Below are 24,294 nucleotides of genomic sequence, written 5' to 3'. Positions count from 1 at the left end.
CTCAGCCTTTGTTCCAGCAATAGGGTGCAGCAAATTCCACACATGGGTCAGAGGGAAAGGGAAAGGGGACCCTGAAAGCAGGTCACGATGTGAAGAAGTAAGGGAGGACGACGACGACGACGGGGAGGAGTCAGACCTGGAACACAGCCCTGGATGCCCAGACACTCGTGCGGTACACACCATAGACCAATGAAAAGATGTATTGCGTTGCATTACCACCATGGTTAGAGAAGAAGCTCCTATTTCGTATCCCAGTCCAACTGATATGAAACGCGATAGTTGATAGTTGGACAGTAACAATGAAAAAACCCAGGCACGCACATACTATATAAAAGGTTGGTGGCAAAACGACGATCAACAAAGCAAAGACGTGAATTCGCATACAGGAACGAGCCAGAAAGAAAGGATATGGACGATGAATAGAGTAGGTCATGGGGACAGCACTTCTCAGTGGAAAAAATAAAAATAAAAATAAAAAAGGCGCGACGACAGGCAGCCAGGGGGCAAAGGCAGGGAGGGGGGGGAGGAAGGAGGAAGGGGAGGGTGTCCATGAATGTGAAGTCGAGATAGACACATGCTTTGCATGATATTTTTCACTGCGGAAAGATGCTTTTGGTGGAACAGAAGCTGTGAAGAGAGAGTGGGTCGCGTCTTTTTTTTCATTTTTTTTTTTTTTTTTTTTTTGCTTACCTGCTGTCTGTCTAGTGTGGATACTGTTCCCTTGTGCGATGGTGCGATGGTGCAATGGTGCGAAGGTAGATCTGGTCGATCGGACAAAGTGGTGGCAAAAGTGTCGAGTGAATGAGATGTTGGTTATGACGACTTTCAGAGAGTCAGAAAGACATCCAGAATGATGGAAGGAAGGGTAGGACGGGCACCACTGCAGAAGAGGCGATGTGTTGGTGTTGAGTAGTGGCGAGGGCGGAGTGGAATGGGGATGGATGAGTAGGAGAGTGCGAGGGCGGGGATCCGCTGTGTGCTGCGATGGTGCTGTGTAAGTAAGTGAAGGAGAGAGGGGACAGAGGGAAGGGGATGTTTCGAGTCTGGAAATAAAAAGGGGAAGAAGGGACGAAAGACAAGAGACGAGGCAAAAAGAGAGAAAGAGGGAGAGATGGTGGGGAGGAGGGGGGATGTTGTGAGCAACAGGGCACTTGGGAGAGGACGGACGGGATCCCATAAAATTTGGCATTACGCAAGAGGGGCGGTTCTTCTCTTCGGACCAGCCTCGTCCTCATAATCTCCTGCTCTGCATCAGAGCAAGATAACCAAACTTGAACTTGTATGTAACACACGACAGGCACAGGCACAGGCACAGGCACAGGCACGACCTCAGAACCATACCAGCCTGAAGAGCGTAGCAACATGCCAGGAACAAACATGCCTCCCACCTCTCTCTCGCTTTATATCTCACATACATTGTCCGATCAGTGTAAGCATACGTTACTGTCCCCGGGTATGCACATTGCTATGGTCCTCATCAAGCAGCTCCCCTCCTCCCCAAGCATCACATCTGGCATCATCCGACCATTATTTCCTCTTTTCTCAAAAAGGGGCTCGGACCATCTGCCAAATGCACAGGAAAGAACGCGCATTATGAACCGCGTCGCCATCAATCCATTGCTTGCCATAAAGTCTTTTAGCGTTGTAGTTGTTGAACGAAAAAAAAGATCCGGTCGGGAGGGGATCCACATGATATGAGGACACCAATAAACATCAATGATTTGAGCGGTCCAATGAAAAGCGGCGATCTGACCACTGTGAGCACACAGTAGGTCTCTCGGTGCCGGCTCGCCGTTACAACCTGGGCGCCGCGATCTTCAAATATCATGTGATTCAGATTTCTTTTATTAAAAAAATTGGTGGCAACGTCGGAGGACGATGAAGAAAGAATGCAAGTTGTAGTTTTTAAGGCTTCGACTTGACGGTCGACTTAAGATAGAAGTTCAAGGAGATGGCAGTAAGCATACAGACACACATCAACGTCGGCATCACAGGCTCGTCTATCAACACGAAGACGTGACAAAAAGCGTTAGCAGCTAGCACTACAGACTACGCTTAATCACGCATCTCGATTAACTTACCATATGGACCTGGATCCTTGTTGCGAAGCATAGTCAGTCGCTTCTCATATAGCCAGATCGAGTAAACAAGGGTAATTAGAGCCGTAACTGCCAAGATAATCCCTGCAAAGCGTCCAATGTTGTCGCCTGCGTTGAAGAGGCCCACGCCGAGGGCTCCCAATAGAACAGCAAAGTTCATCCATTTAAGGAACGTGCGCTCGTTAGCGAAAAAGACCTTGGCCTCGACCTTCAGTGGTCCAACGACCTTCTTAGGCTTTGGTGGAATAATTCTGATCTGAGGAACAGAGTCGTAACGGTCGCTGGGGCCGAGCAGTGGGCTGCTCTCGCGCGAATCCTTGCCCTTTGATTTCCTGAAGACGCCACCAAGTCCCTTAAAGCCAAAGGGCTTTTTGCCAATACTGCTGGCTTTAGATGCAGGTTTTGAATGAGAACTGTACTGGCCGTTCTGCTGGCCGTATTGATTGTCAACGATAATATCCATCGACTTCTGCTTTCCCTTCGACAGCGATCGCGTACTGGCTCCGTTGTCGGATTCGGATCCGGACGCAATTGAGGTGCGACGGCTATTGATGCTGTGTATGTCTGCCGTTGAGTTGGCCCTGCTGATCGATGGTGTGTTGACGGCCAACTGACCCCGCATAGAATCAGTGTTGCGGACAGAGTCCTTCTCGAGTTGAGCAAGCCAGAAGGGCAAAAGGGCCACGTGGCTTTCCAGCAGGACGGCGACACCATGGACATACTTGGAGAATGTCTCTGCGGACTCCACCAAATGGCTGTTCATGAGTTCCTCGACCCATCCAGGCGTAGACTTGCCAGCAGGCAGCTCCAGTTTGACCTCCAGGATTGCATAGTTGAAGCGCGTCATATCCTGTTCGTATGCTGTCTTAGTTCCCATAGGATAATCAATGTCCATGCGACGCCAGTGGTTGCCGGATCGAGTTGTGTTGTCCAGGTTGTCCTCGCGGATCATGCAAAGGTCCGTGTCCAGTGAGAGACGGACGCGCTTGTCGCCTGGGATCTGGAATGCCGTTCTGTTATATACAGTTCTCAAGACTAACATGGTTCAATTCATCAGTATGAACAAACAGTGATGTTAGGTACTAATCATTAGAATAACAATGGCCGAAAATCAGCATTGTGTATTCCGCTTACCTGGCTTGAGCTTCATGTCCACGATACATCTTTGCACGTCCTTGACCATTTCCTCAAACCGTTCAACTTCAGCGGGGGACTTAACTCCTTGTTCTCGCAGTTTGGCAATCTGGCGATCCATTGTATATTCTCCCTTCAAGAAGGCGTCAACGTATTTCTCCTTGATGGTAAAGCGATCGTGATACTCTCCAAATTTGTTGATTTCATGGTGAATCTTGCGTTCGACATAGATTTCATTGTTGGAGGGACTTCCATACCAGCGCAGGCGAATGGCCTGAGCACCCTCCTGACGCTCCAGCTTGCTGCTATACAGATCAAATGCAGTGTTATCGAGGTAGACGGAGGAGAGCGATGGATCTAGCGACTCTGCAGTGTTGGGTCCACGTGGGGTATAAAGGATGACCGGCAGATGCTTGAGGACAGTGGTCTTGACCTCCATGACATTATCTGGGTGAACCCAGAATTTAAAGGATTTGCGGTCGAGTCCCTCCTTGCCGGCCATTGCTGTGAGTATCGAGGGGGTGATGGGCGTGCCAAAGGGCAGGGACGGCGTGCCAAAGGGTAAGGATGGCGTGCCAAAGGGCAAGGACGGCGTGCCAAAGGGCAAGGACTGTGCTCCAAGAGAGTGGTAAAGCTTGGAAAGGCGCACTACCAGTGAATCAAAGTTGACATTGTAAAAGGCGCGCGACTTGAGCTGGACCATGAAGACGGGTCTCAACTTGTATGGCACATTTTTCTGTACGCGCGAAGGAGAATGGATAGTGGTTATTAGAGGAAAGCAGCGGGTTCACACAGTTCGATGTCATTGGTGGTATTTGAAACAGATAGAACACGTACGTCGTGCTTCTTGACGATCTTGAGAAACCCGGCATAGTTGATTCTGCAGTACTTGGAGAGCTGGTTGACCTCGTCTGTGATCTCAGAGATACTGGAGGTCAAGGTCTCAATCGCCTTTTGGTTGTAGGCCTCCTGGAATGTCGCGACCTTGACTTCTGCTTGGGTTGTCCTCTCCTGTAGCTCCTCGAACTTTGCATTCACAAAGTTGAACACCTGAATCGAATGAAAAATGTTGGCATGGTCAGTATGAAGTGAATGAGATCAGTTTTTCGTATGGAACGAAACAAGGAGCAAGGACAAATAGACCGGTGTGCTGTACCTTGGTGAGGTCGCTGTCGATGGTCTCGCCAAACGTGCCCTCGTCGCGCTCAGTCCATCCTGCTGGCTTTGACAGACCGGCCTCCAGCTGCTTCTTCAAGACGTTGTACTGGACATAGTTGTTCTCCCATGGAGGGTAGATGGAATTCTGAAGGTTGTTACCAAACTTCATGACGGAATGGAAGACAACGGCGTTAGGGGTTCGGAAGGAGATTGGTCAACGACGAGAGCAAAGAAGAGTGAAGGAAAAAGGATGATAGTGCGAAGGAAGGGCTAGAAGAGAGGGAGGTATGGGAATGGAATGAGCAACAGGAAGAAAGGAATAAGAAGAGAAGAGAGAGAGAGTGTGTGTGTGTACTGTCGCTCCGAAGAAAAAAAAAAGACTGTGTCCTGTTCCCATCGATATAAAAAAAAACGATCAAAGACCGACTGTTAGCATCTGCCCGCCAAATCCATCCCTATTCACCATCCACAGCCTTCTTCATTCCTGTTGTCATGGCTATAGCGCCCTTGTGCCTTACATCATGATCTCGCTCGACAATAGGAGATGCCACTGTGGAAGGTAATACCCGCGTTTCCCTTTACTATGGTCTGTCAATTTGGCGCGGCTAATGTGTCTTCACATTGACATCCAGGTCGCACCAAGACCAACGCAGCTCAGAGAGAGACGGATCGCTAATCACGATAGCGACTCCCTACACGGCATTGGTGGTCCAGCGGACCCATCTCCTCCCTCCACTCCGACATGTGCTGTCGAAGACATCTGGCCTTTGGAGAAGCGCTCCTGCGTCTGTGTCTGTGTGTAGACCGTTGGCTGTCTGCGGGTGAATAGACTATCACTTATCAGACTATGAGGAAAAAATCTATCCAGTCGCAGTTCTCAATCACACAACGTGCCCCGCTCTGTTGCTGATCCGCAAACTTTCATTTCAGATACATCAACCCGCCAAACTTTTTTGTGTCCAATGCTGATCCTGGGACACCACAGATACCGTAGGCATCATGGATTAACTTCCGATCATCTTCTTCAAGTCCATGCGCAGTTTACTACTGATCTATTTCATCAGTTCGAGAATTCATCTCAATACACTTCTGACGGAGATATCTATCATGCGGCGGCCAAGTAAACAGATATCTTAGTTGAGCATGTCCATACAGATCATCCGTCCTCTCTTTTTTTTATTTTTTATATTTCGATATGCAACATGCAGACCTTGTCAATGAATGTCAAGTGCGTCAGAAATTGCTTGAAGATGTGTGATCAATGAAGAGACAATGAAAGTGGGACCATAAAAATAGATGTAACATCGACCCGTTAAAATGGAAAGAAGAGCAGTGCTGTGCAATACTATGCTAAATACCGGGAACCTAGGCATCTCATTGAACGACTGATTAGTGGCTCTTCCCAGGATTAAATATAAGAATCGCGGAGATCACAACCAAAGACACGCAGGGCTCCAGATCTCGGCATCCTAAGCAGTACCTAAACACCGTCATACATAGCCTATCACACACTATCCGCTCTCTTCGCGCACCTCATCCGATATGTTGAACATGCACCAGGATCGCTTTTCATTGCGAGCACGATCTTAATGATCAGCCAGGTGCTGCAAGCTGATATCGATAGGCTACCGTTACGCGACTAATGAACTTCTCGTATTTGGTGAATCAGACCTAGCAGACAATAGCGCGAGCTGTAGTATTTTTCACTTACCCCCGATACTGAATGCGCAAGAATCTTCGGTGTTCGATGAGTGGGGTTTTATACTGTGGTCTCGCTGTGCAGTAATCGCGACGCAGCTCGTGCATCATAGTCGGCTACTAACATGCGTTTCAGGTACTTTGTGACCGTCATTCTCTATCCCACAACTGAAGACAAAAAAAAAAAAAAAAAAAAGTTGCCAAACAACAAACCAGCAAAGCAAGCGACCTTCGCATCGACAACTCTTCACTCCTTTCGACTCTCTCCTCCAGCATATTCTCCATGGTTACCCGCAACAATATCCAAAGACCCAAGTTCAACCTTCAGAAGCTGGGTCGGGTCAGGAAGCAGGCCCTGAAGAGCAATGCGACATCATACAAGTCCGTTGTCTCAACAAACATCCAGCACGTCCGACGCATCTCCAACAAGAAGGCACAGCAGAAGGGAAAGCAAATGAAGTATATCATGGAAGCGGCTCTCATCAAGTCCGGAGGCGTCAGGGAGGCCACCATGAAGGGTAATTGGATAAATTCAAGCTGTAGCGACGATTTCAGTAGGATTTCTTATGATCACGACAGCACCTACGACGTCTGGCACTAATACACATTTCATTTTCATATCAATCGATATTCCCCGATTTAAATAGAGGCTCCCATGGAAAAGGAAAAAGTCCTTGTCAAGAAGGCTGTCCCATCTGGCCCTGGAACGACATTGGGTGCTCCCTCTGGTATGCATGACATGGAAGCTAGGACAACGCTGCGTTTCTTGTTGCCCAGTATGTTGAAGACGGTTCATTAACTCACATTAATATCTCTTCTCTTGTTACTGGATCCGTTCACAGCTTAAGGAACCAAAGAGAGAGCCATAGAGGAGACTTCTTCATGCCAGGATCGAAAGAAGAATCGATATCAATTGCATCTGCATCTGTCCCGTATTTTTTTGTACCATACATCGCGCGATAATTAAATAAACCATTGAAAAGCATCATTAAAGGGCTACATTGGTCCTGAGCCGCTGTAGTGAGCAAGGGTTGTCAGTGTTTGGTGGCCTTTGGACTTGAGTTTGAGAGGGGTTGCACTTGATTTTGCTCCAAAGGGGGTCGGTAGTGGTGGCTGAGTGCGAGTCCAGTCGAATTTTAAGCTGAACAAGTTTGCTCACATCTTTTCCTCATTGTCCTCAATTCACCCAAACGTCGATTACAACAGGAGCAGGATGCCAGCAGACTCAGTTATTCCTGACATTCCAGGGGTGCCAGTCGACCCCAGGATGGAGAGTATGCTCCGCGAACGAATTTGCCGTATTATTGGAATCCAAGGCAACAGGTAGCGGTCAAGCGCTGAATACCCTACAATTTCAGGGACGGTGTCCATTTAGTCAGCTTGCTGATGTGTAACATCCGTTTTTATTGCTAGGTTTATCGGTAATGAATCCGCAACATTGCTGACTGAGAAGCTATAGTCAGTATCTTAGTCAATAGGGGGATACATGGTGGCACTGACCGTTGCTTTCACCACTTTTGTTCCCTCGACATCCAGGAGCGCAGCCTGTCAGCTTTACTCGCGACACTCTCGTAGAACTTCAATCAGAAAAGTAGGCAATTCTATGATCCAGCGCCTACAGCATACACTTCGATGCAAGGATAAGGAGTGTGCACTGACCACTCTTCAATCCCACTCTCTTTCCCTTAGCTACTTTGTCTCAGAGAAATCGGATGGTGTTCGTGTGCTTCTCTTCTGTGTGCTTCATGAGAATGGTCAGCAGCAAGTCTTTTTGGTACAGATGTCCTTCAGCACTTTGTCAATCGGCCAGAATATCACAAGAACAGGATATTTACGCGGTGTAGTCATCCAACGGCCATATCTAACTCAAAACTTCCATATCTTGTTAACGCTGTTAGGTCGACCGCAAAAACAAGTTCTACTATGTGCCACAATTGAGGTTCCCAGTGGCAAAGGAACATAATGTCTTCCACAACGATACCATTGTTGACGGCGAGCTTGTAACAGATCGGGAGCCCAATGGGCAGTTCGTGGTTCGGTATCTCGCGTTCGACCTACTGGCATACAGCGGCCAGAGCATTATTGCGAAACCCTTGACCAGCCGTTTGGCAGTGAGTTGACCATGACCTATTGTTCTTTTTTGCATCTGGAGTGATTATTAGTCCGAGCTTGCCTGCCAATATCAAACCATAACTAATGTCAACTTACATCTCTTTTGGATCTTTCTTTTAGAGGTTACAATGTGAATTTGTCACACCCTACAGGGAAATGCTTCGAACTGCAAATCCACAGTTCGTTCATTCACAGCCATTCAAGTAAGTGAGTTTTCAGGGAATTGGCGCAGGAGATCACTATTTGTAATAATTTGGCGTTGAATGATAGGACATAAGGTCACTCAAGGCTCTCCTACTTATTGAATGATGTAGGGTCAGTTTGAAGGAGATGAACTTGTCATATGGAATCGAGAAGATGTTCAGAGAGGTCATCCCGAACCTGAAGCATGGTAGTGACGGGCTGATCTTCACCTCGTCTGTTGCGCCCTATGTACCATCCACGAACGTCAAAATGTATGTTCGCAGAATGTAGTATTAACACAAATCAAGGATCCAGCGGAATAACGGTCATGACCAGTCACTAACGCTCTCACCCCATGTTCGCGCCTTGGTACTGATTTGCAGGCTGAAGTGGAAACCGCCAAGCGAAAACACGGTGGATTTTAAATTGACACTCCAGTTCCCGATCCAGGGCGGTGTTCAGGATTTTGGTCAGAAACCGCAGTTCCAGCTTCACGAGTGGCAAGGAGGCCAGCAGTACACTTACTTTGGGCAAATGGTTGTGGATGATGCGTTGTGGGAACAGTAAGTAACAAGTTTACATGATGTAGGAGCGTGTTCTCTTATTGTACTCTTACTGAGAGATCCTTTGTTGATTAATCCACAAATGTAAAAAAAAAAAAAAAAAAAAAAAAAAAAGATGGAAATCAACGCAGATACCACTGCAGAATAGGATTGTGGAGGCGAATTATTCTCCCAATGATCAAAGCTGGCGGTTCTTCAGGTTCAGGGATGACAAGGAACACGGCAACCATACTTCGGTCGTCAGAAAGGTCGTTCAAAGTATTCAGGATGGCGTAGAAGCTGACGAGGTAAGCAAACATTTAACATCGTTGTCTCTTTCTGCAAAACGTATCCACCCCTTCGATCTATTTCTGACTGGCACTATCGTTTGTTGCTTCAAACTAAACATAGTTACTGCGAGCTCAGGATAGCATAAAGGCGGCGTGGAAGGAGAGGGAGCGCATTGCACACGAACAACAACGCCGCCAATAGATGGGTGCGTGAGCTGAGGGCCAATGCTGAAGAGTAGGCCCGTATTTTACTGTCAACATTGTTTACACATATCCGCTACTCGCAGTCTATATAAACGCGTCGAAATGACAGATGCACTGCAAGCATACTCTGATTAGCCTTTTCTCCTTCTGGGCCCTTCAATTCTTAATTCTTTTGACTCGCTCTTGCTCTAGTCACTTTACTCAGTGCTTCCAGTACCCTGACGATTGCTTTTTTGCTTCCGTAAAACTCTGTCTCAAGGCGCGTGCCCAAATTGGCACCAGCTCGTTGGGCAGAAATAGCGACTATTTTTGGAATAGACCCTGTACAGGACAACAAATGCTTTTTCTCTGTATATCTCCTTTGCGTACTGTAGCGCCTTCTTTCCGCCATACTGCATCTCGGCGCAGAGAATGTAATGAGCTCATATTCTTCTGTAATTGCATCGAATCGGATTGTACATGCGCATCGTGTGTTTGCCGCGCACGAAACAGGACCAAAAATGATTTTTATTTTTATCCGCATCCGTCATCCCCAACTCCTTCGCTTTGGTCGCCTTCTGACCCTTCAAGCCTTTTGAAGGCGTTATTGAACAAAAAAGGCTGTTGGAGAGGATGACAGAATTGGGCGCAGACAGCTTGCTGCACCACTCACACGTCTTGAGGTCTTAGGCCGCCAAAAATAGCGGGCCCAAACCGGTCCAAATAAACGAGACATTAAAGAATAAAAAGTGTCGTCCACAGCCATGTAGGAATAGACTATGGCTTGGACCCGAGAAATGTTGCGGCGCGCCGAATTCGGTATGCTTGGTATCCTGACGAACATGGAGAGCCGTCGAGGTTGACACCGTTTCTACAAGAAGAATCCTTATAAATACGGAGGGACCCTCGTCCACGTTAACTCTTTTTACTTATCAAACCCACCAAAACGCTTTCCATCGACCAATTCTTCAACTACCACCTCGCTACTATGTACGCGCGCTCTCTCCTCACGTTTTTGCTGCTCGCCTTCTGCGCTTTGACCAGCGTCATGGCCGCCCCTCAACCCCACCCCTCGACGGACATCCTGTCAGTGACCTCGCCCAAGTTCAACTCCGTCTACAAGGTGGGCCATAAGGTGCCTGTCAAGATCTCGATCGTCAACGGCACCAAGAGCGAATTCTACAAGAAAAACCCCAAAGTGGAGCTGTACCTCCAGAAGAACATCCATTTGCCTCTCTTGAACGTCCACCTCGGCTCTGTCCGTGCTAGGACTCTGCACAAGGACGGCTTCGAGTTCAAGGTCAAAGCCAAGTACCTGATCAAGGAGCAGTCCAATGTCCCCTTCCGTGTCCGCGCCTCCTTTGACCTTGGCGCCCGCAGTGGTTTCGTTGATTCTCCCTCGTTCAAGTTGGTCAAGTAAATAGCAAAGCTGAACTCGAAAGCAAGAAGGCAATAAAAAAAAGCTCCTCAACCACACGATTCTAGTCACCGAAGTGACGAACCGCACGCCCCTCCTAAGACTATGTGCTTGCTAATACACAGAATGTCTACAACTACTCGTCCTGAATTATCTTGTGCCTTGGAGAGTCCATCAACCCAGACGGTGTTTGTCGCTTGACCCCACCATATCCAACACGACGCTGGCAATCTCTGTTACTGCTGCTCACTGAGCAAGGCCTCTCAGTTTGCATCCATGAGTAGTTCCCATCGATATCTTTGGACTGGAGGTACAGGAGCCGCTGCTGGCTAATCAGATAGCTACGGACTGCATTCCTGATGTTGTAGCCGACCATGATATCGCGATGCATGAGCGTCATGCGCCTTGAACAATAAGGCCGGTGGATGCTGATATAACCAAGGAAACCCTCACAGCTCGGACTCTTTTCCGAGGTGTAATACTCATTTACACCTACAACAATGCAGCCAAGCGATCTGGCCTAGAAACAAATTGGAGGGAGAGGCGAGAGTAGTCGTGATGTCCCGCAAGAGAGAGCAATTGCAGGGTCGCTAAGGGACATCATTCGGCCACTTGCTTTCTGGACAAAGTACGATTGGAACGACTCGTGCAAAAAGGACAGTTTGGTCTTTGTAGAAAACTTCCCTAGACCCACGCCGATCACAACCTTGTTACTGTCTTCTCTCTTGGCGCCAATTGATTCGCTGACCAGCTTGAGAAGACGATTGGCAGTCTGCTTATACTCCTCGCCCCACACCCTTCTTGCGTCCCACTTGTAGTTTTTGGGGACCATTCTGCAGTTGTAGAAGGAATCGAGGTGTGCCTCCACATCCTTGAGCTTGTCAACGTAGACTGTGATACTTGATCCACAGCCGGCTCACAGAGAAGGAGCAGTCTTTGCATTACATCCTCAACGGTCGCGAGTGCTTGTGTGGAGGTGTGAAGAAGTGTAGAGACCTGCAAACCGTTCTATTGTCGATGCACGAAAACTCTTAAAGAGGTACGGAAGTGCTCGCTGGTTACATTCTTGCTAAATACTTAATTGTAAGCTGTCAAAAAAAAAAAAAAAAAAAAAAAAAAAAAGCCATTATCAGAACGCATCGCAGGCGTCGTCAAACACAACATTAGGCATACAGTTCTTCAAGTACCTGATACTTCTAGCGATTTGATAATCTTGTGGTTGGGTAATGATCCCAAGTGATGCAACTGTAATCGTTTTTAGAAGCTGCACAGAGCACAGCAAGGTGCACCCTGGAGATACGAAGACTCTACAACACACTCGGAACGTCGTACACCAGGAACTTCCTTCTCGACATGGGCCTCCAGATGGTCGTAATTGTGTCGTAAGCGAGCATATCGCTGTCGGACGATAGGATGATATCGTTGAGTTGGCAGGCGTGAGCAATCGCAATACCGGCCTCGGTAGGGCATTCTATGACGTTCCATCCCATGTTGCGCATGTATTGAGCAAAGCCTCTGCGGAAGTCCACGAACCAGTAGAAGGCTGCGTTGATTTGCTTGCTCAAGTTGATGAAATGACGTTTCCGCACTCTACGCACGTCCCTCACGCGTTCTTCCATGTCGCTGATACATTTCTGGGTGCGCTGTAATGCACCGGCGCAACGTCTTTCCTAATTCTCACAGGTCCGTCGTTTCTCATCTGGCGAAGGACCATCCAGATACAGAACTGAGCTCTTTGGGATCCCAGGCTCCGATACCACTTGTTCAAGGACTGTGTGGGCGCTAGGCGAGGGATGAGTTGTGTAAGTGTAGCGAATAGAAGGATAAAATGAAGATAGAACGTCGACACGAAGTGTGGGCGGTGAAACGTGGTTAATGGGGATGGGGGGCTGGGGCGACTTGAGGACACTGAGAATAGAGAACGGCCTCGTATCCAAGCTTTCGGAATGAGGGTCATAGGCTCATAATACACATCACTAACGCTTATGAGATGAGTAAAGAAGGTGGCCAAGATGGGACTAAGCAGATACTAAAGGATGTGCAGCGAACTGTGTTGCGGAAGAGGAGGAAAATGAGAGTGAAGGAGCGCGTGAAAAGATAAGGTTTATATCCGAAATTTTGACATTCGACGAGGCACCTCGACCTGTTATTGTACCTTTCTCTCAGAGCGTGTCTTTGCAGGCAAACCAAACGCGAGCGGTCAGTCGTGGTCTCAGACCCATATACCAAGGGCAGCCACAACAGTCAATAATCAACCAACTTCCAACAGCACGCACAGTACCAGCAAATAATAGCGCACCACCATCTTGGGCCTCACCAAACTTCTGTCCCAGCTCGCCAATACTCAGTGGCAACGACTGTCTTGATGAAACGAAGAATCGATGAAATCTCTCAGGATCAACCCTCCAATCATGTTGCTCCACATTAAAATGCCACTATCACAATACCTGACGACAATTTAACCAACGTTCAAAAAAAGACAAGGCCAAATATCTCCAATACGCGCAGAAACGACTTTTGGAAAAAGGCTGGAATGGATGTTTTACTGGATTGGGTGACGGACCCGGAAAACGATGCCTGACTAAGGAATACAGGAAGGGTCTCTGGCACCAAAGTCTGCGATATTCACCGGGAGATAGCTGTACTTGTCAACCAGCAATGTGGGACAGAGTGGAAGTCTGAGGATGTCAGGAGCAATATCAGAGGCATTGAAAAGAAGTACAAAGATGCCCACGCCTTGATAACGTCGACGGGCGAAGGTTACAACGGCACCAAAACATTACAGGAACGAATGTATGATATCTGCCCGCTCTATGACCGATTACATCAAGTGTATGTATCCAGCGTTATCAAGAATCCTCCTCCTCTTAAGCAATCTGAGCCTGGTCCTATTCCTGTTCCTGCTGCTTCCGGTGATAACTTCTTTGCCTCTGAGCTCGACAATGACGACGATTCTGGCGACGCATCTGAAGATGGTAATTGAGTAGTGGTTCTTTATTTGTGTAGTCATCGGATTAGCCCCAGGATTATAGCCCTGTAATGACTAATGGGCGTGTTGTATGAAGTAGATTCACGAGCGAGTAGGCGGAGCACAAGGGATGGTAGCGTAATAACCACGGCATCTACGAGATCCACAAAAGCGAGGTCGAAAACTCCAGAAGCAAATACTCTCCAGACACTTTCTGATACACTTCAAGAGGTGAAGGAAATTTGTCAGAGCCTTGATAACAGAGGGAATGCCTCGTCGTTGCCAGGTTATATGGAATCATTTATGCTGCGACGCATCCAGGAACTTGAACAAGAAAAGCAGGAACTTAGGCGCGAGATGCGAGTCCTCAAGGATCAACTAAGCGCGAGCGAAAGGGCGGCGATTAAGCTGCAGCTGGATCATTGCAACGAGAAGGAAGAGGTGCGGAACAAATTTGCCCAAGAAAAAGAAGAGATGCGGAACAAATTTGCCAACGAAAAAGAATAGCTTGTGCGTATGAGTACAATACAACACCAGACTGTTATGTGCGAGCTGGCGGCTACAAAGAAGGAGCTCAAACTGAGGGTTGCGCATCTAATGAAAGAGTCCAAGCAGATACTAATAAATATCCGATCGATTTATTAAACCTTTTAGTTCCTGCGTCGATGTCTGTTAGTACGGTTCTTATTTCTCAACACATATGCCTTCAGTCCCTCCCTCTTTCTCCTAGCCTCATTTCTGTCCTCCTGCTCTGCTTCAACCTGCCGCACCTCATTCTCCACCAAATCATCATTATCACCATCTTCAGCAGCGGGGTTATCGACGTCTTGAAGCACCTCGTCGTCCAGAATCACCTCTGTTGCATCTTCACGAACGAAATTGTGCAAGACAACACATGCACAAATCCACCTGGATGCCCTTTCGATATCTTGAACGCACTTAATCACGACTGGCAGGTTTTGAAGAGACGCAAACTTCATCTTGAGCATACCAAAAGCATGCTCAATTTTGACCCGGGCCGCGCCATGAAGGGTATTAAAGCGTGCTTGATCCGCGTCAGCATTCCTGAATCTCGGTATAATAGTGGCTGTCAAGGCGTACGCTGCATCGGCAAGTATATACTCCTGATCACTGAAGTATTCGTTTTTATGGGTATACAGGGGTGTCCTCTTGTAAGCCAACGCGTCATGAGTGGATCCGACGTAGCCGGTTGCAAAGTACGTAAATCGTCCCAAATGATCGCATACAGCGGTGGCTCCTATGGCGTAGTTGCATTTTCTTGTTATCCACGCATTAGTCTCCCAGGTTGGCGCCATGTTGAGGGGAAAGGGTACACCATCGACAGCGCCAATGCAATCAGCAAAGCCGTGCTATCGCTTGAACCAGTCCTTGATTATAGTCTTGCATGCGTGGTCTGGCCAAAAAACATATTGTTGGAACAGCTCGTCCAAAGCGTTGATGCATCTCCATGTGTACTTTACAACCGATCCAATACTAACGCCCAAAGTCCATGACACCTTCAAAACAGAGATTCCTTTTGTACCAAGGCGGAAGAGTGTGACCTTCAATTGAATGATGATGTCCTCCAGCGGCAGATGTTCGTCTCCACGTCTAAAATGCTCGCTTCTGCCAAGCAATAATGCGATCCTCTGGAGCTGGTCTTTGGTGAGACGCATGATGCCCTTGAACTTGTCTTCATCATATGCATTGAAGACGCGATCCCTTACGTCTGTGGAGGATGGTAATCGGGATCTAGGGTATAGGTATCTTTCATAATGTAAATTTGCGTGCCATTATCACGATACGCGCTGCAATTGGAGCGCGGGTTGACTATCTCACCTATTTGAATAAAGGAGCTTCAAAATCTCGACATTTGCCTCCAGCAATAGTAACCGAGCAAGCCTTCTTTCCTTTGGGGTCCTCACGACGGCAAGGGCAGCGTCGGTAAGTTCTCTCTCATACTTGCTAATAAGTCGTCGCTTGGTGGTGTATCTTGGCATCATACAAGAGGTGAGGTGGTGTGTGAGAAAATGCGAAGAAAAGAACAAAAAAAAGGACACAAAACTTATTACTCTTTCTCAGCAGAAGCGGCTCGAACATGGTCGAAGGGGAATATTTCAGGAATTTTTACTATTATCCCAGCCAATCAAAAAATGTCCCCGGTAGGAACTTTCCTGTCCTCATATTTCGTCTCTGAATGGGGCTCTGAATTTTTATTGGTCAATTCTGTTTTCTGCTCTTTTTCCCTATTCATTCCTCAACATCCGTAAAATCACAAGGGGACAGATTGACCGCGCTTTCTGCCTGGGATATGCCTCGACCAATAAAAATGCAGGATTACATATGAGGCCCGCATTGTCTGAAAAATTTCAGAGGATGCAAACACGGACTGTACCTGGCGACTTTATTTTTTTTAACGATAGTGGCACCCTAACTAAGTGGATTGTTCTGTCATAGAATCCAACACATAATTATCCTCCACAGTTCTTAGTCAAGTCTTTCACTCGACCTAATGTAAAGTGCTCCATCATTGTGAACATGGACAAGGCCCCTCTTTCTTGTACGTGTCCTGATTATGTCTAGCACAAGTCGCCCTGCAAGCACATAGTCTGGTACCAAGGATCTACAGAGGCATGGAGACCAACTGCGGAAAGGAGCCTGTACTTCCTCAAGAGCCACAAGAACCGATCGGTATTGAAAACTTGCTTTCATCGCAACTCCATCTACAACTACATGCTATGAGAGCTGAACGGCAGGAAGCACAGTGAGGAGCGGGAGAAGCAGGAATTGAAGAGGCATTTCAGCCTGAGAACAATAGTAAAAGGCGCGCACACCAAAGAAAACAATGGTCTGTGCACACGCCACGCATCTAACGTGCCATGTCCGAGTCTTCTTATTCGACGAAGGAGCATCTCGCGCACCCAAAAGTCGTCCCTTTCACTCTTTTGACACAGGCCATAGCCTCTTTTGTCTCGTCGATGGAGAGCCCACATCAAACGCTTTCTCGATCAGGGACATTCCCTCCTCGGACACAGTTGACAATCTCAAGCAGTTAATCAAGGCCAGGAAGGCCAATGATTTCCACAAATATCGATGCGGACAAACTCACGCTCAGGCGCGTCTTGATCCCCTCGCTGAAGCCTATGAACGCGACGTTCTCATGCTAAATGTCCTGGATTCAAAGGAAGAACTTCGTCCGCTGGACGACATCTCAGATGTGCTCCCTGAGGGTGCAGCCAAGAAAACAATCCACACCATTGTTCAGCGGCCACCACCAGGTAATGCATTAACCGCTGGCACTTGGACTCGTTCAGAAGGCTTGTTTTTTGCGTTACACTGTACCAAACCTTGCCCACCACTTCCTCCTTTTCATGCGCCTTCCTGCTACCTAGCTGCTCCTGTCAACGTTCCAGGCCATCTCTTGCAAGAATCTCGTCTCGCTTCTCCGCCTTTTGACTCCGATGTGTCTGGTAAGTCCGTTATCCATGCACATTGCCCCGCACTTCATTAGGCGTACTAATTCTGCCTCGCTTTCAGTACGATCAAGGCTGTTATGGCGAAGAGTGCAACAAGTCAAGCCAATGTTCGCCTCCGCTGGTCCATGCCTCTTCCGGATTAAGTTCCTGATACCGATGCTGACGTCTCTCTTCGTTGCACTCTTCGATGGCGCGATCGTACGTATGCATAAGATGCATGGTGGATGACTAAGGAGAGAAAATAGCATCAAAACTGTTAGAAAGGGAATATTGGCTCTAGTAAACTCGACTTTGATGCCTAAGCTTACTCGAAATAAAAGTAGATGGTGAAGCGCCAAGAGAGACGTGGACATGTTCTTCACGGATGGATCGAGTCGTGCTGCCTTCCATTTCAACAGCCTTGTTACATTACTTCCTTTTGTACCCAACACAACGCGATACGCTGTATGCATGACCCTACATGACGAAAGATAGAGTGGCATTCAATGCGAAAATCCATATGACGAGAAAAAACAATGACAATGCGTCCTAATCATACCTCCAATGACCAAATCTGACACTAGAACATCTCGCATCCTATCTGACCCTCCTGCTTCCATTGATCTCGCCATCATTACATCGTGCAGTTGCCGAGAAAGCTCGAATGTGCTTTCGTGGATGTATTTCTGTCCGAAGTCGTTCCAAGTCCTTGCGACCTCACCGATCCCCCAGTCCTTCTCTGGCGCGAGCATCGTACGCCATATGAGATCTGTTCGAACCCCCACCTTCTCTCTTGCTGTATGTGGCGTGGTATTGGTATGACGATCCTTATTGTTGCGACGTGTCATAGAGTCCACACCAGTCATGTCCCCTCTCAGCATGAAGCATCCGTGAACTCCCTTAATCAGTTAGCTGCAGACGCCCCATGCCTGCGACAGCCACCATGATTCCGAGAGGCTGCTTTCAATCGCAAAAGGAGATGGACTTGTCATCTCATACAAATTTAGCCTGGAAATATACGGATTAGAAGACAGACCTTAAATCGAAGCATGACGACTAACGCAAGGTGCTTCTGCAATTACCAATTGACTAAGCACATGTGAACCAGCTCGAGTTCCACATCCTCGGGACGATGGTTCAGCCGTGATCTGAGGTCCTCGATGGTCTTCACCGTATCGAAAGTATCCAAGTACGTCGAAGTTGTTCTGGCATAAGGCATAGCACTAGGAAGATCCTTCTTGATTTCTGCCCAGTTCTTCTTACTGAACAACCCTTGAGTGTAGGGATCTTGTATGTCCAGCATAAAGGAGTGAATTGGACTAGATCAACATATAAAAGAGAAACAGAAAATTAACAAAAAAGAATATGCCAGCAAAGGTAGGAACATCGAAGTGGACCCCTTACTGGCGAACTGTGAGCTCCTCCCCAGCCTTGAAAAGCACATCTTCCACGACAGTACCCGACTCCAATGTCCATTTCGGACCAAGGGAGCAGTGCCGCCGTTGCAACGATTTTCGTGCGCTATCGAAAAACTATGCATCACAGATCGAAAATATAGTGCATTCAGCGACCCAAGCAAGATATTTTTGTACAGAATCACAAGTCCAATCTTGTCTTTACCTGTGTATCGATATTTTTCTTCATCTTACCGAGATTATCTTCCGCACGACACATTGGTGGATCTTCGAACAGCTGTTTCCTTTTGGCTAATGCGATAACGATATTATTATTGTGTCAATAATGAAATTACCTAACGAGCAAGCCAACAGAAAGATATATCAAGAGATATGTACAGGTTAATGACTCTGAGTACGCCGTCGTGGGATCTTCCAGTGGTGTCACCGGCGAGATTAGGCGTTGCAAACGCATTAAGACGGAAAGCATCAGTGTCAAAGGTCGAAGAACACATAGCCGATATTCAACACATGAATAAACACATACGATCATCCACCGAGAGATTCTTATCGTCTGGAATATCGCCTGGAATATCGTCTCGGATATCATTCGGCAGTTCCGTATGACTATAAGAAAATTAACCTACAAATCAAACCTTTCAGTGTCGACGTTGTTGCGGCCGATGCTGCTGCTATTGCCGATTTTGTTGTTTTTCTCTCGTCTGTAGGATTATGGGATAAATGTTAATAATAATAAACCTTAACACAGGCATTACTGGCATCGTTTGTATCGACAAGCATCTTCGATTACCGTAGGCAGCTTCTGCATCCTGGAGACCTGCATTCTGCACCGCAAGAGCAGCCTTCTTCGCGGTTATCTCCGTATTATGTCTCAGGGCACGATTGGCCCAAAACTGCTCCTCATAGTGCTCCTGGAAATGTTTGAATGCCGCTTGCAGCTTCTCTCGGCGCTTTTGCAGGATTTGTGAAGACTGTAGGAGTTCTTGGAAGGCCTTGGTTGCGGATTCTCGGTTACTGAGATTAAAGTGGCTAACGAAATTCAAGATGTAGACATGCTCCTTGCTTTTCCGGTTGACGGCCCACTCCACAAACGCTTGTGGCATGCTTGCTATACTATATGAACTCTAGGCAAAGTGAGACGTTAAAACAGAATCGAAAACAAATATGTGTGTACCAAAAGTTCAATTGATACATAAATATCGAACGGAGGAGCCACATGGCGCCCATGAGAGCATATGCCATGAAGAACCCCTAAGACGGCCACCACTGTCGCAGATACTTCCCGCCCGGCAAACCATAAAACCAAAGAAGCTCATTAAATCTGCTAGAGCTAAAGAAGCAGACCACTAATGACAGGGTGTTTCTGCATGGGAATAAGAGTATTATTAAACGCACCTTGGAGGCAATGGCTAGGAGGCAACTGTAATGGAAGTGAGGACACGCGAAGAACAAAACTTTATTTGGCCGCGGGTGACGTAGTTGTATTTCTCAGTGGCATGTGCTGTCGAAACGAGGGGACTCGCAGCGATCTGAGAGCGAAGGGGTGAAGCGATCGAAGGGGATGGGTTCCCTTTCCATCACTTTATTTGCTCCTTCTCTTTCTCTAATCCCCATTCTCTCCTCTTGTCCCTTGGGTAAGACTGTCTTTCTCTCTATTCACATTACCAATCTTCACTCCTGTTTCCCCATCCTTTGACTAATTTCACAACAGCCATACAAGTTCGACATATCTTTTCATCAGCAACAAACGCCTCCTTTTTCGCGCGATCAGCATGGACCTGAGCCGAGTACGGAAACAACAGCTGCGATGAGATCGCCCCTTTGCCACTGTAGACCACATCCATCTACTGCAGCCTGAATTCTCAGCCCGGAAACAACAGCAACATCAATAGTGCTGAGAGTGGAACTGTCGACCCTGTTTCTTTTTTTTTCTTTGCGCGCTCTTTCTTCTCTTCTCTCCCCCTTTTTGTTTTACTTCACGATCGCCCTTGCCCATCCTCTTCACAGCACACACCCTCAACCTGACACATCCTATTGTTACATCGCGCCCTTGTTCGCTCTAGGACGTGCCATCTCACCAATAAGAAAACCACTTGATCGTGATGCCGAAGGATTACTACGGTCGTGGAGACTATTCGGACGACGAGTCCAGCTCCCGAGGCCGCGACAAGTTTCGGCGTGAGCGAAGCCCGGAAAAGGACGACTTTGGTCGAGACAAGAGACGTAGAAAAACGTCGGCTTCACCTGAAGATAGAGGTATGTGGGTCAAAACCATGTAAACTAGTATTTTTTTTAATTATCACCCCTGAGCAGCCTTGTGTTGTTTCAATGAAAAAGCAAGGGTCCTTAAGATGTAATTTCATTATTGATCTCGTTTATTCTTTTTGTCATAAACCTCATGGCAAAATGCAGAGAGGCGATCAAGAAGGAACCGTTCCTCCTCCAAAGATGGCGATGACGAGCCAGGCGACCGATACATCCCAAATTATGATAGAGACGGTTACAACCCGGCTCCGCGGTACAGTCGGCCAGACCACTACAATAATCGCTACGACAGTCCTGGAGCATATGGCGACTATCGTGGGCCAAGGTAAAGAAATGAAGACCATCTCAATTGGAATCGATACAGAGCAATCTCAGCCGCGCATTCATAAACGTTTGGCCAACCTTATTAACTTTTTTTACTTGATCTGGGAATATTATAGGCGCCGCGATGATGGTTATGGCGATATGGATGGACAAGATCCTATGCCTTATGGTGAGATGCCAGGCTGGGGCAATGCTGACAGGATTGACGACCCAATGAAGCTGGACCACTTGATTTCATTCAAACAGTACTGCGAACACCTCAGGAACCTCGACAGGGCGTCACATCGTTATAAGCGGTACACAGACGAGGAATTGCAGGTGAGATACGGGACATATAAGGAGGAATTTACAACGAAGCAGTATGCGTCGTTTTTTGACGCTCACAAGACTGAAGCGTGGTTCCAGGAAAAGTACCATCCAGACTACTCAAAGTCCCGCACAGAGGAGGCGCGCACTCTGCGGAAGGCACGTTACGGCAAGTTCATTGAGGATTTGGCAGCAGGGAAATACGATAATGCGACATGCGATGAAGCTGAGGCAAAGAAAGCTAGTGCATCAGCAGCAGAGACCAAGAGCGACAAGTCAGATGCGGATGGGGCGTCGTCTGATCAAGCAGATAAGGATGGCGATGTCAAAGTGGCAGACGAGAGCGACTCGGAATCATGGCTGTATCTGAGAAACGTACTTCCGAACGTTACCCGGAGCTCAATCTTGGAGGTACGAACATGCGACCATTGGTGTGTGGCAGGCATGAAGGACATCTATTTGCGAAAACGATATGACTTAAACTTTCCTATTCTTTGTTGCAACAGCGCTGCCAAAAGATTGAAGGGTTTTTAATGCTTTCATTATCAGAACCCCATCCCCTGAAGGAGCTTCAGAGAATCGGCTGGATCAAACTCAAGTCAGGAACAGACACCCAGGAGGCCATGAACAGCCTAAGCGAACCGGTAACAGAGGATTTTCAGGTGGTAACGACTCCACACCGCCCGACTCGCGCCAGATACACGCATGAAATCGCCAATACCGAGGCCAGGATTCATGCGGACTACGAACTGGCGGTTGAGCTCGCCAAGCTTTGTGACACGATCTTGATAGGCTCGACAGAAGTGGAATCAGATGCTGTCGTCATTGATGGTGTGTCACTACTTCAGGCGCGACTCAAGGATGTGATCCTGGACTCAAAAGACGTTGCGATGGACTGGGAGGATGAACAGGAAGACGTTGCTCAAGCAGCTACTAGGCGCGCGAACGAGGTGCGTTTTTTTTCTTCATTATTTCCGCTTTGGACGACCTACAGAAATAGTACAACCAGAAAATAGTACTGACCTTGTTATTATCTTTATCCTTTTTGTCACGTAGCGTCGCTCACTGGATCTGTTCATTGAGTACCTACGTCAAGTCCATTTGTTCTGCTACTACTGTGGAGGCGACAGTGATAATGCTGAGGAATTTTCTCGGAAATGCAGCAAGCATTACCGTAATCCAGATACCAAGTCTCCTATCAACTCAAAGGGTATGACTTTGTGTTCAATGGAACCGTATGTAATCATTTTGCTTGGACAGGTCTTATTGATAATAGTGCATCTCCTGCTCATAGGTGCCATTTGGGTGAAGAACTTGGAGCAAAAGATCAACTTGAAGCTGAAGCCCCCGACGGACGATGAGATTGTCAAGCTTGGCGGAAAATCGCTCGAAAAGTATGTACTATAGCGCTACAGAAAATCTACGAGTGCTTGCTTGATATAGATGGCAGTGTAAGATACTAACTTTTTGTACAATTGGTTTTACTAGAAGCGTTCTCAAGTTCTTACAGGGCAAGACGCAGCAGGATGAGCCTACAAAGTGGCGCTGCAAGGTTTGCACGAAGCCATTCCGAGGAGAGGAGTTTGTCCACAAACATATCCGAACTAAGCATCCGGATGAGATTAAGACGATCGAGGATAATGTATGTGCCTTTGGCAAACACGTTGAAACGACTCTGAACACAAGGCTCAATCACTTACAGTACACTTGACTTTTATTTCCGTGTAGATTCTTCTTTTTAATAGCTACATTCTGGACCCCAATCATATCAATCCCTCAGCGCAGCAACAACAGCAGCCTCAGCCGACAGGATTCGCATATGGCATGCCGGCCCCCATGTTTGGGGGACCACCCATGCCGATGAGCTTTATGCCAGGACATCCCATGGGCATACCATTCATGCCAGCGTTCCCGCCTGGGTTCATGCCACCCTCATTCCCAGCCACAGGAGCTCTCAGTGGAACGCCTATGGATCAGATCCCTCGGATTGGATTTGATCTTGGCAAGCGTCGTGGATCCGGATCGAAGGATGAAGGCGTAGACAAGTCAAAGTCGAGCAAGGGACCCGACCTGATTCCAACCCGTCCACCATCGATGATGCTGGATCCCAGAAGGTAATAATGATTTGTCTACGAGGGCCTGTTACAATGACATTACTGTGATGTTGTTACTGATGCAGACCCATGTTTATGTATATACATCACTTGCAGTAGGATTTCGGATCCCCGCAAGGTCAAGTCATACGTAGATCTGGATGCACCTGCTGAAGGCGACTTGGAATCAAAATACAACCTGTGGTAGAATATGAAAAAGGAAGGAAGGGCTCAACTCGCAACTCGCAATCACACTCTGGTAGGGAGGAGTTCTTTGTGGAAGTAATCTGTTTTTACAATCTCATTACTCTCATTGTATGGATAGATTGCAAACCCTTGCATTGCAATCATATTTATACACACGCCTTTTTTCCCAATAAATTCTTGGAAGCAACAAGCACAAAATGACTGGCTATGGTGCCATGGACAAGTGTAAGATGACCTTTTATCTTCGGGTCTCGATCTTCTCGACTGGGCAGTAGTCGAGGATGCGGTTCTAGTGCAGGTAGCGGGCGATCTTCCAGGCTTTGGGCACTATATGAAACTAGTGCTCTGGTGCCTAAAGCAGCACTTTTACAAATTTTCCGTCGTTTGGTGTGCACCACTCCGTGGATGAGCTCGCTCTGTCCATCATCATCCTCTTCCAGGATCA

At 47.5% G+C, this 24,294-nt stretch overlaps 9 protein-coding genes across 9 annotated transcripts; 6 read left to right on the top strand and 3 right to left on the bottom strand.

Annotated features, from left to right (window-relative positions):
- Positions 1-1,822: 1,822 nt before the first annotated feature.
- BC939DRAFT_486070 (VTC domain-containing protein) lies at positions 1,823-4,748 on the bottom strand. Its single transcript, XM_051559323.1, has 5 exons — positions 4,390-4,748; positions 4,071-4,283; positions 3,234-3,969; positions 2,082-3,134; positions 1,823-2,000 (listed from the first exon to the last, which is right to left on the bottom strand). Exons 1-5 carry the CDS (start codon positions 4,558-4,560, stop codon positions 1,906-1,908), a joined length of 2,268 nt encoding a protein of 755 aa, XP_051416279.1. The 5' UTR covers positions 4,561-4,748; the 3' UTR covers positions 1,823-1,905.
- A 2,521-nt stretch (positions 4,749-7,269) lies between these two features.
- Positions 7,270-9,752, top strand: BC939DRAFT_439514 (putative mRNA guanylyltransferase). Its single transcript, XM_051553975.1, has 11 exons — positions 7,270-7,412; positions 7,503-7,510; positions 7,626-7,680; positions 7,779-7,863; positions 7,988-8,200; positions 8,322-8,404; positions 8,516-8,656; positions 8,768-8,947; positions 9,063-9,234; positions 9,338-9,422; positions 9,613-9,752. The coding sequence occupies exons 1-10, from the start codon at positions 7,303-7,305 to the stop codon at positions 9,416-9,418; spliced, it is 1,128 nt and encodes a 375-aa protein (XP_051416278.1). The 5' UTR covers positions 7,270-7,302; the 3' UTR covers positions 9,419-9,422; positions 9,613-9,752.
- Positions 9,323-10,158, top strand: BC939DRAFT_283923 (uncharacterized protein). Its single transcript, XM_051551227.1, has one exon. The coding sequence runs from the start codon at positions 9,530-9,532 to the stop codon at positions 10,034-10,036; it is 507 nt and encodes a 168-aa protein (XP_051416277.1). The 5' UTR covers positions 9,323-9,529; the 3' UTR covers positions 10,037-10,158.
- A 4-nt stretch (positions 10,159-10,162) lies between these two features.
- Positions 10,163-10,887, top strand: BC939DRAFT_439512 (uncharacterized protein). The gene has a single exon (XM_051553974.1). The coding sequence runs from the start codon at positions 10,388-10,390 to the stop codon at positions 10,817-10,819; it is 432 nt and encodes a 143-aa protein (XP_051416276.1). The 5' UTR covers positions 10,163-10,387; the 3' UTR covers positions 10,820-10,887.
- BC939DRAFT_489849 (uncharacterized protein) lies at positions 10,888-12,700 on the bottom strand. The gene is made up of 2 exons (XM_051559430.1): positions 12,135-12,700; positions 10,888-11,707 (listed from the first exon to the last, which is right to left on the bottom strand). Exons 1-2 carry the CDS (start codon positions 12,433-12,435, stop codon positions 11,337-11,339), a joined length of 672 nt encoding a protein of 223 aa, XP_051416275.1. The 5' UTR covers positions 12,436-12,700; the 3' UTR covers positions 10,888-11,336.
- A 623-nt stretch (positions 12,701-13,323) lies between these two features.
- BC939DRAFT_283889 (uncharacterized protein) lies at positions 13,324-14,788 on the top strand. The gene is made up of 3 exons (XM_051551226.1): positions 13,324-13,791; positions 13,882-14,225; positions 14,439-14,788. The coding sequence occupies exons 1-3, from the start codon at positions 13,608-13,610 to the stop codon at positions 14,613-14,615; spliced, it is 705 nt and encodes a 234-aa protein (XP_051416274.1). The 5' UTR covers positions 13,324-13,607; the 3' UTR covers positions 14,616-14,788.
- Positions 14,789-16,417: 1,629 nt separating this feature from the next.
- BC939DRAFT_499608 (uncharacterized protein) lies at positions 16,418-18,133 on the top strand (the record flags this gene model as incomplete). The annotated part of the gene is made up of 4 exons (XM_051559960.1): positions 16,418-16,475; positions 16,739-17,062; positions 17,177-17,254; positions 18,090-18,133. The coding sequence occupies 4 exons, from the start codon at positions 16,418-16,420 to the stop codon at positions 18,131-18,133; spliced, it is 504 nt and encodes a 167-aa protein (XP_051416273.1).
- BC939DRAFT_283879 (uncharacterized protein) lies at positions 18,105-19,086 on the bottom strand. Its single transcript, XM_051551225.1, has 4 exons — positions 18,860-19,086; positions 18,644-18,771; positions 18,322-18,558; positions 18,105-18,247 (listed from the first exon to the last, which is right to left on the bottom strand). The coding sequence occupies exons 1-4, from the start codon at positions 18,911-18,913 to the stop codon at positions 18,148-18,150; spliced, it is 519 nt and encodes a 172-aa protein (XP_051416272.1). The 5' UTR covers positions 18,914-19,086; the 3' UTR covers positions 18,105-18,147.
- Positions 19,087-20,920: 1,834 nt separating this feature from the next.
- BC939DRAFT_283434 (uncharacterized protein) lies at positions 20,921-24,236 on the top strand. The gene is made up of 9 exons (XM_051551224.1): positions 20,921-21,244; positions 21,360-21,960; positions 22,056-22,499; positions 22,606-22,759; positions 22,844-22,943; positions 23,038-23,191; positions 23,278-23,663; positions 23,760-23,901; positions 24,041-24,236. Exons 2-8 carry the CDS (start codon positions 21,385-21,387, stop codon positions 23,848-23,850), a joined length of 1,905 nt encoding a protein of 634 aa, XP_051416271.1. The 5' UTR covers positions 20,921-21,244; positions 21,360-21,384; the 3' UTR covers positions 23,851-23,901; positions 24,041-24,236.
- The last annotated feature ends 58 nt before the right edge of the window (positions 24,237-24,294 follow it).

This window comes from Gamsiella multidivaricata (assembly GCF_025024155.1).
Source record: "Gamsiella multidivaricata strain RSA 2152 chromosome Unknown BC939scaffold_7, whole genome shotgun sequence".
In the NCBI taxonomy this organism is placed as follows: domain Eukaryota; kingdom Fungi; phylum Mortierellomycota; class Mortierellomycetes; order Mortierellales; family Mortierellaceae; genus Gamsiella; species Gamsiella multidivaricata.
This window is presented reverse-complemented; position numbering and strand designations above follow the sequence as displayed.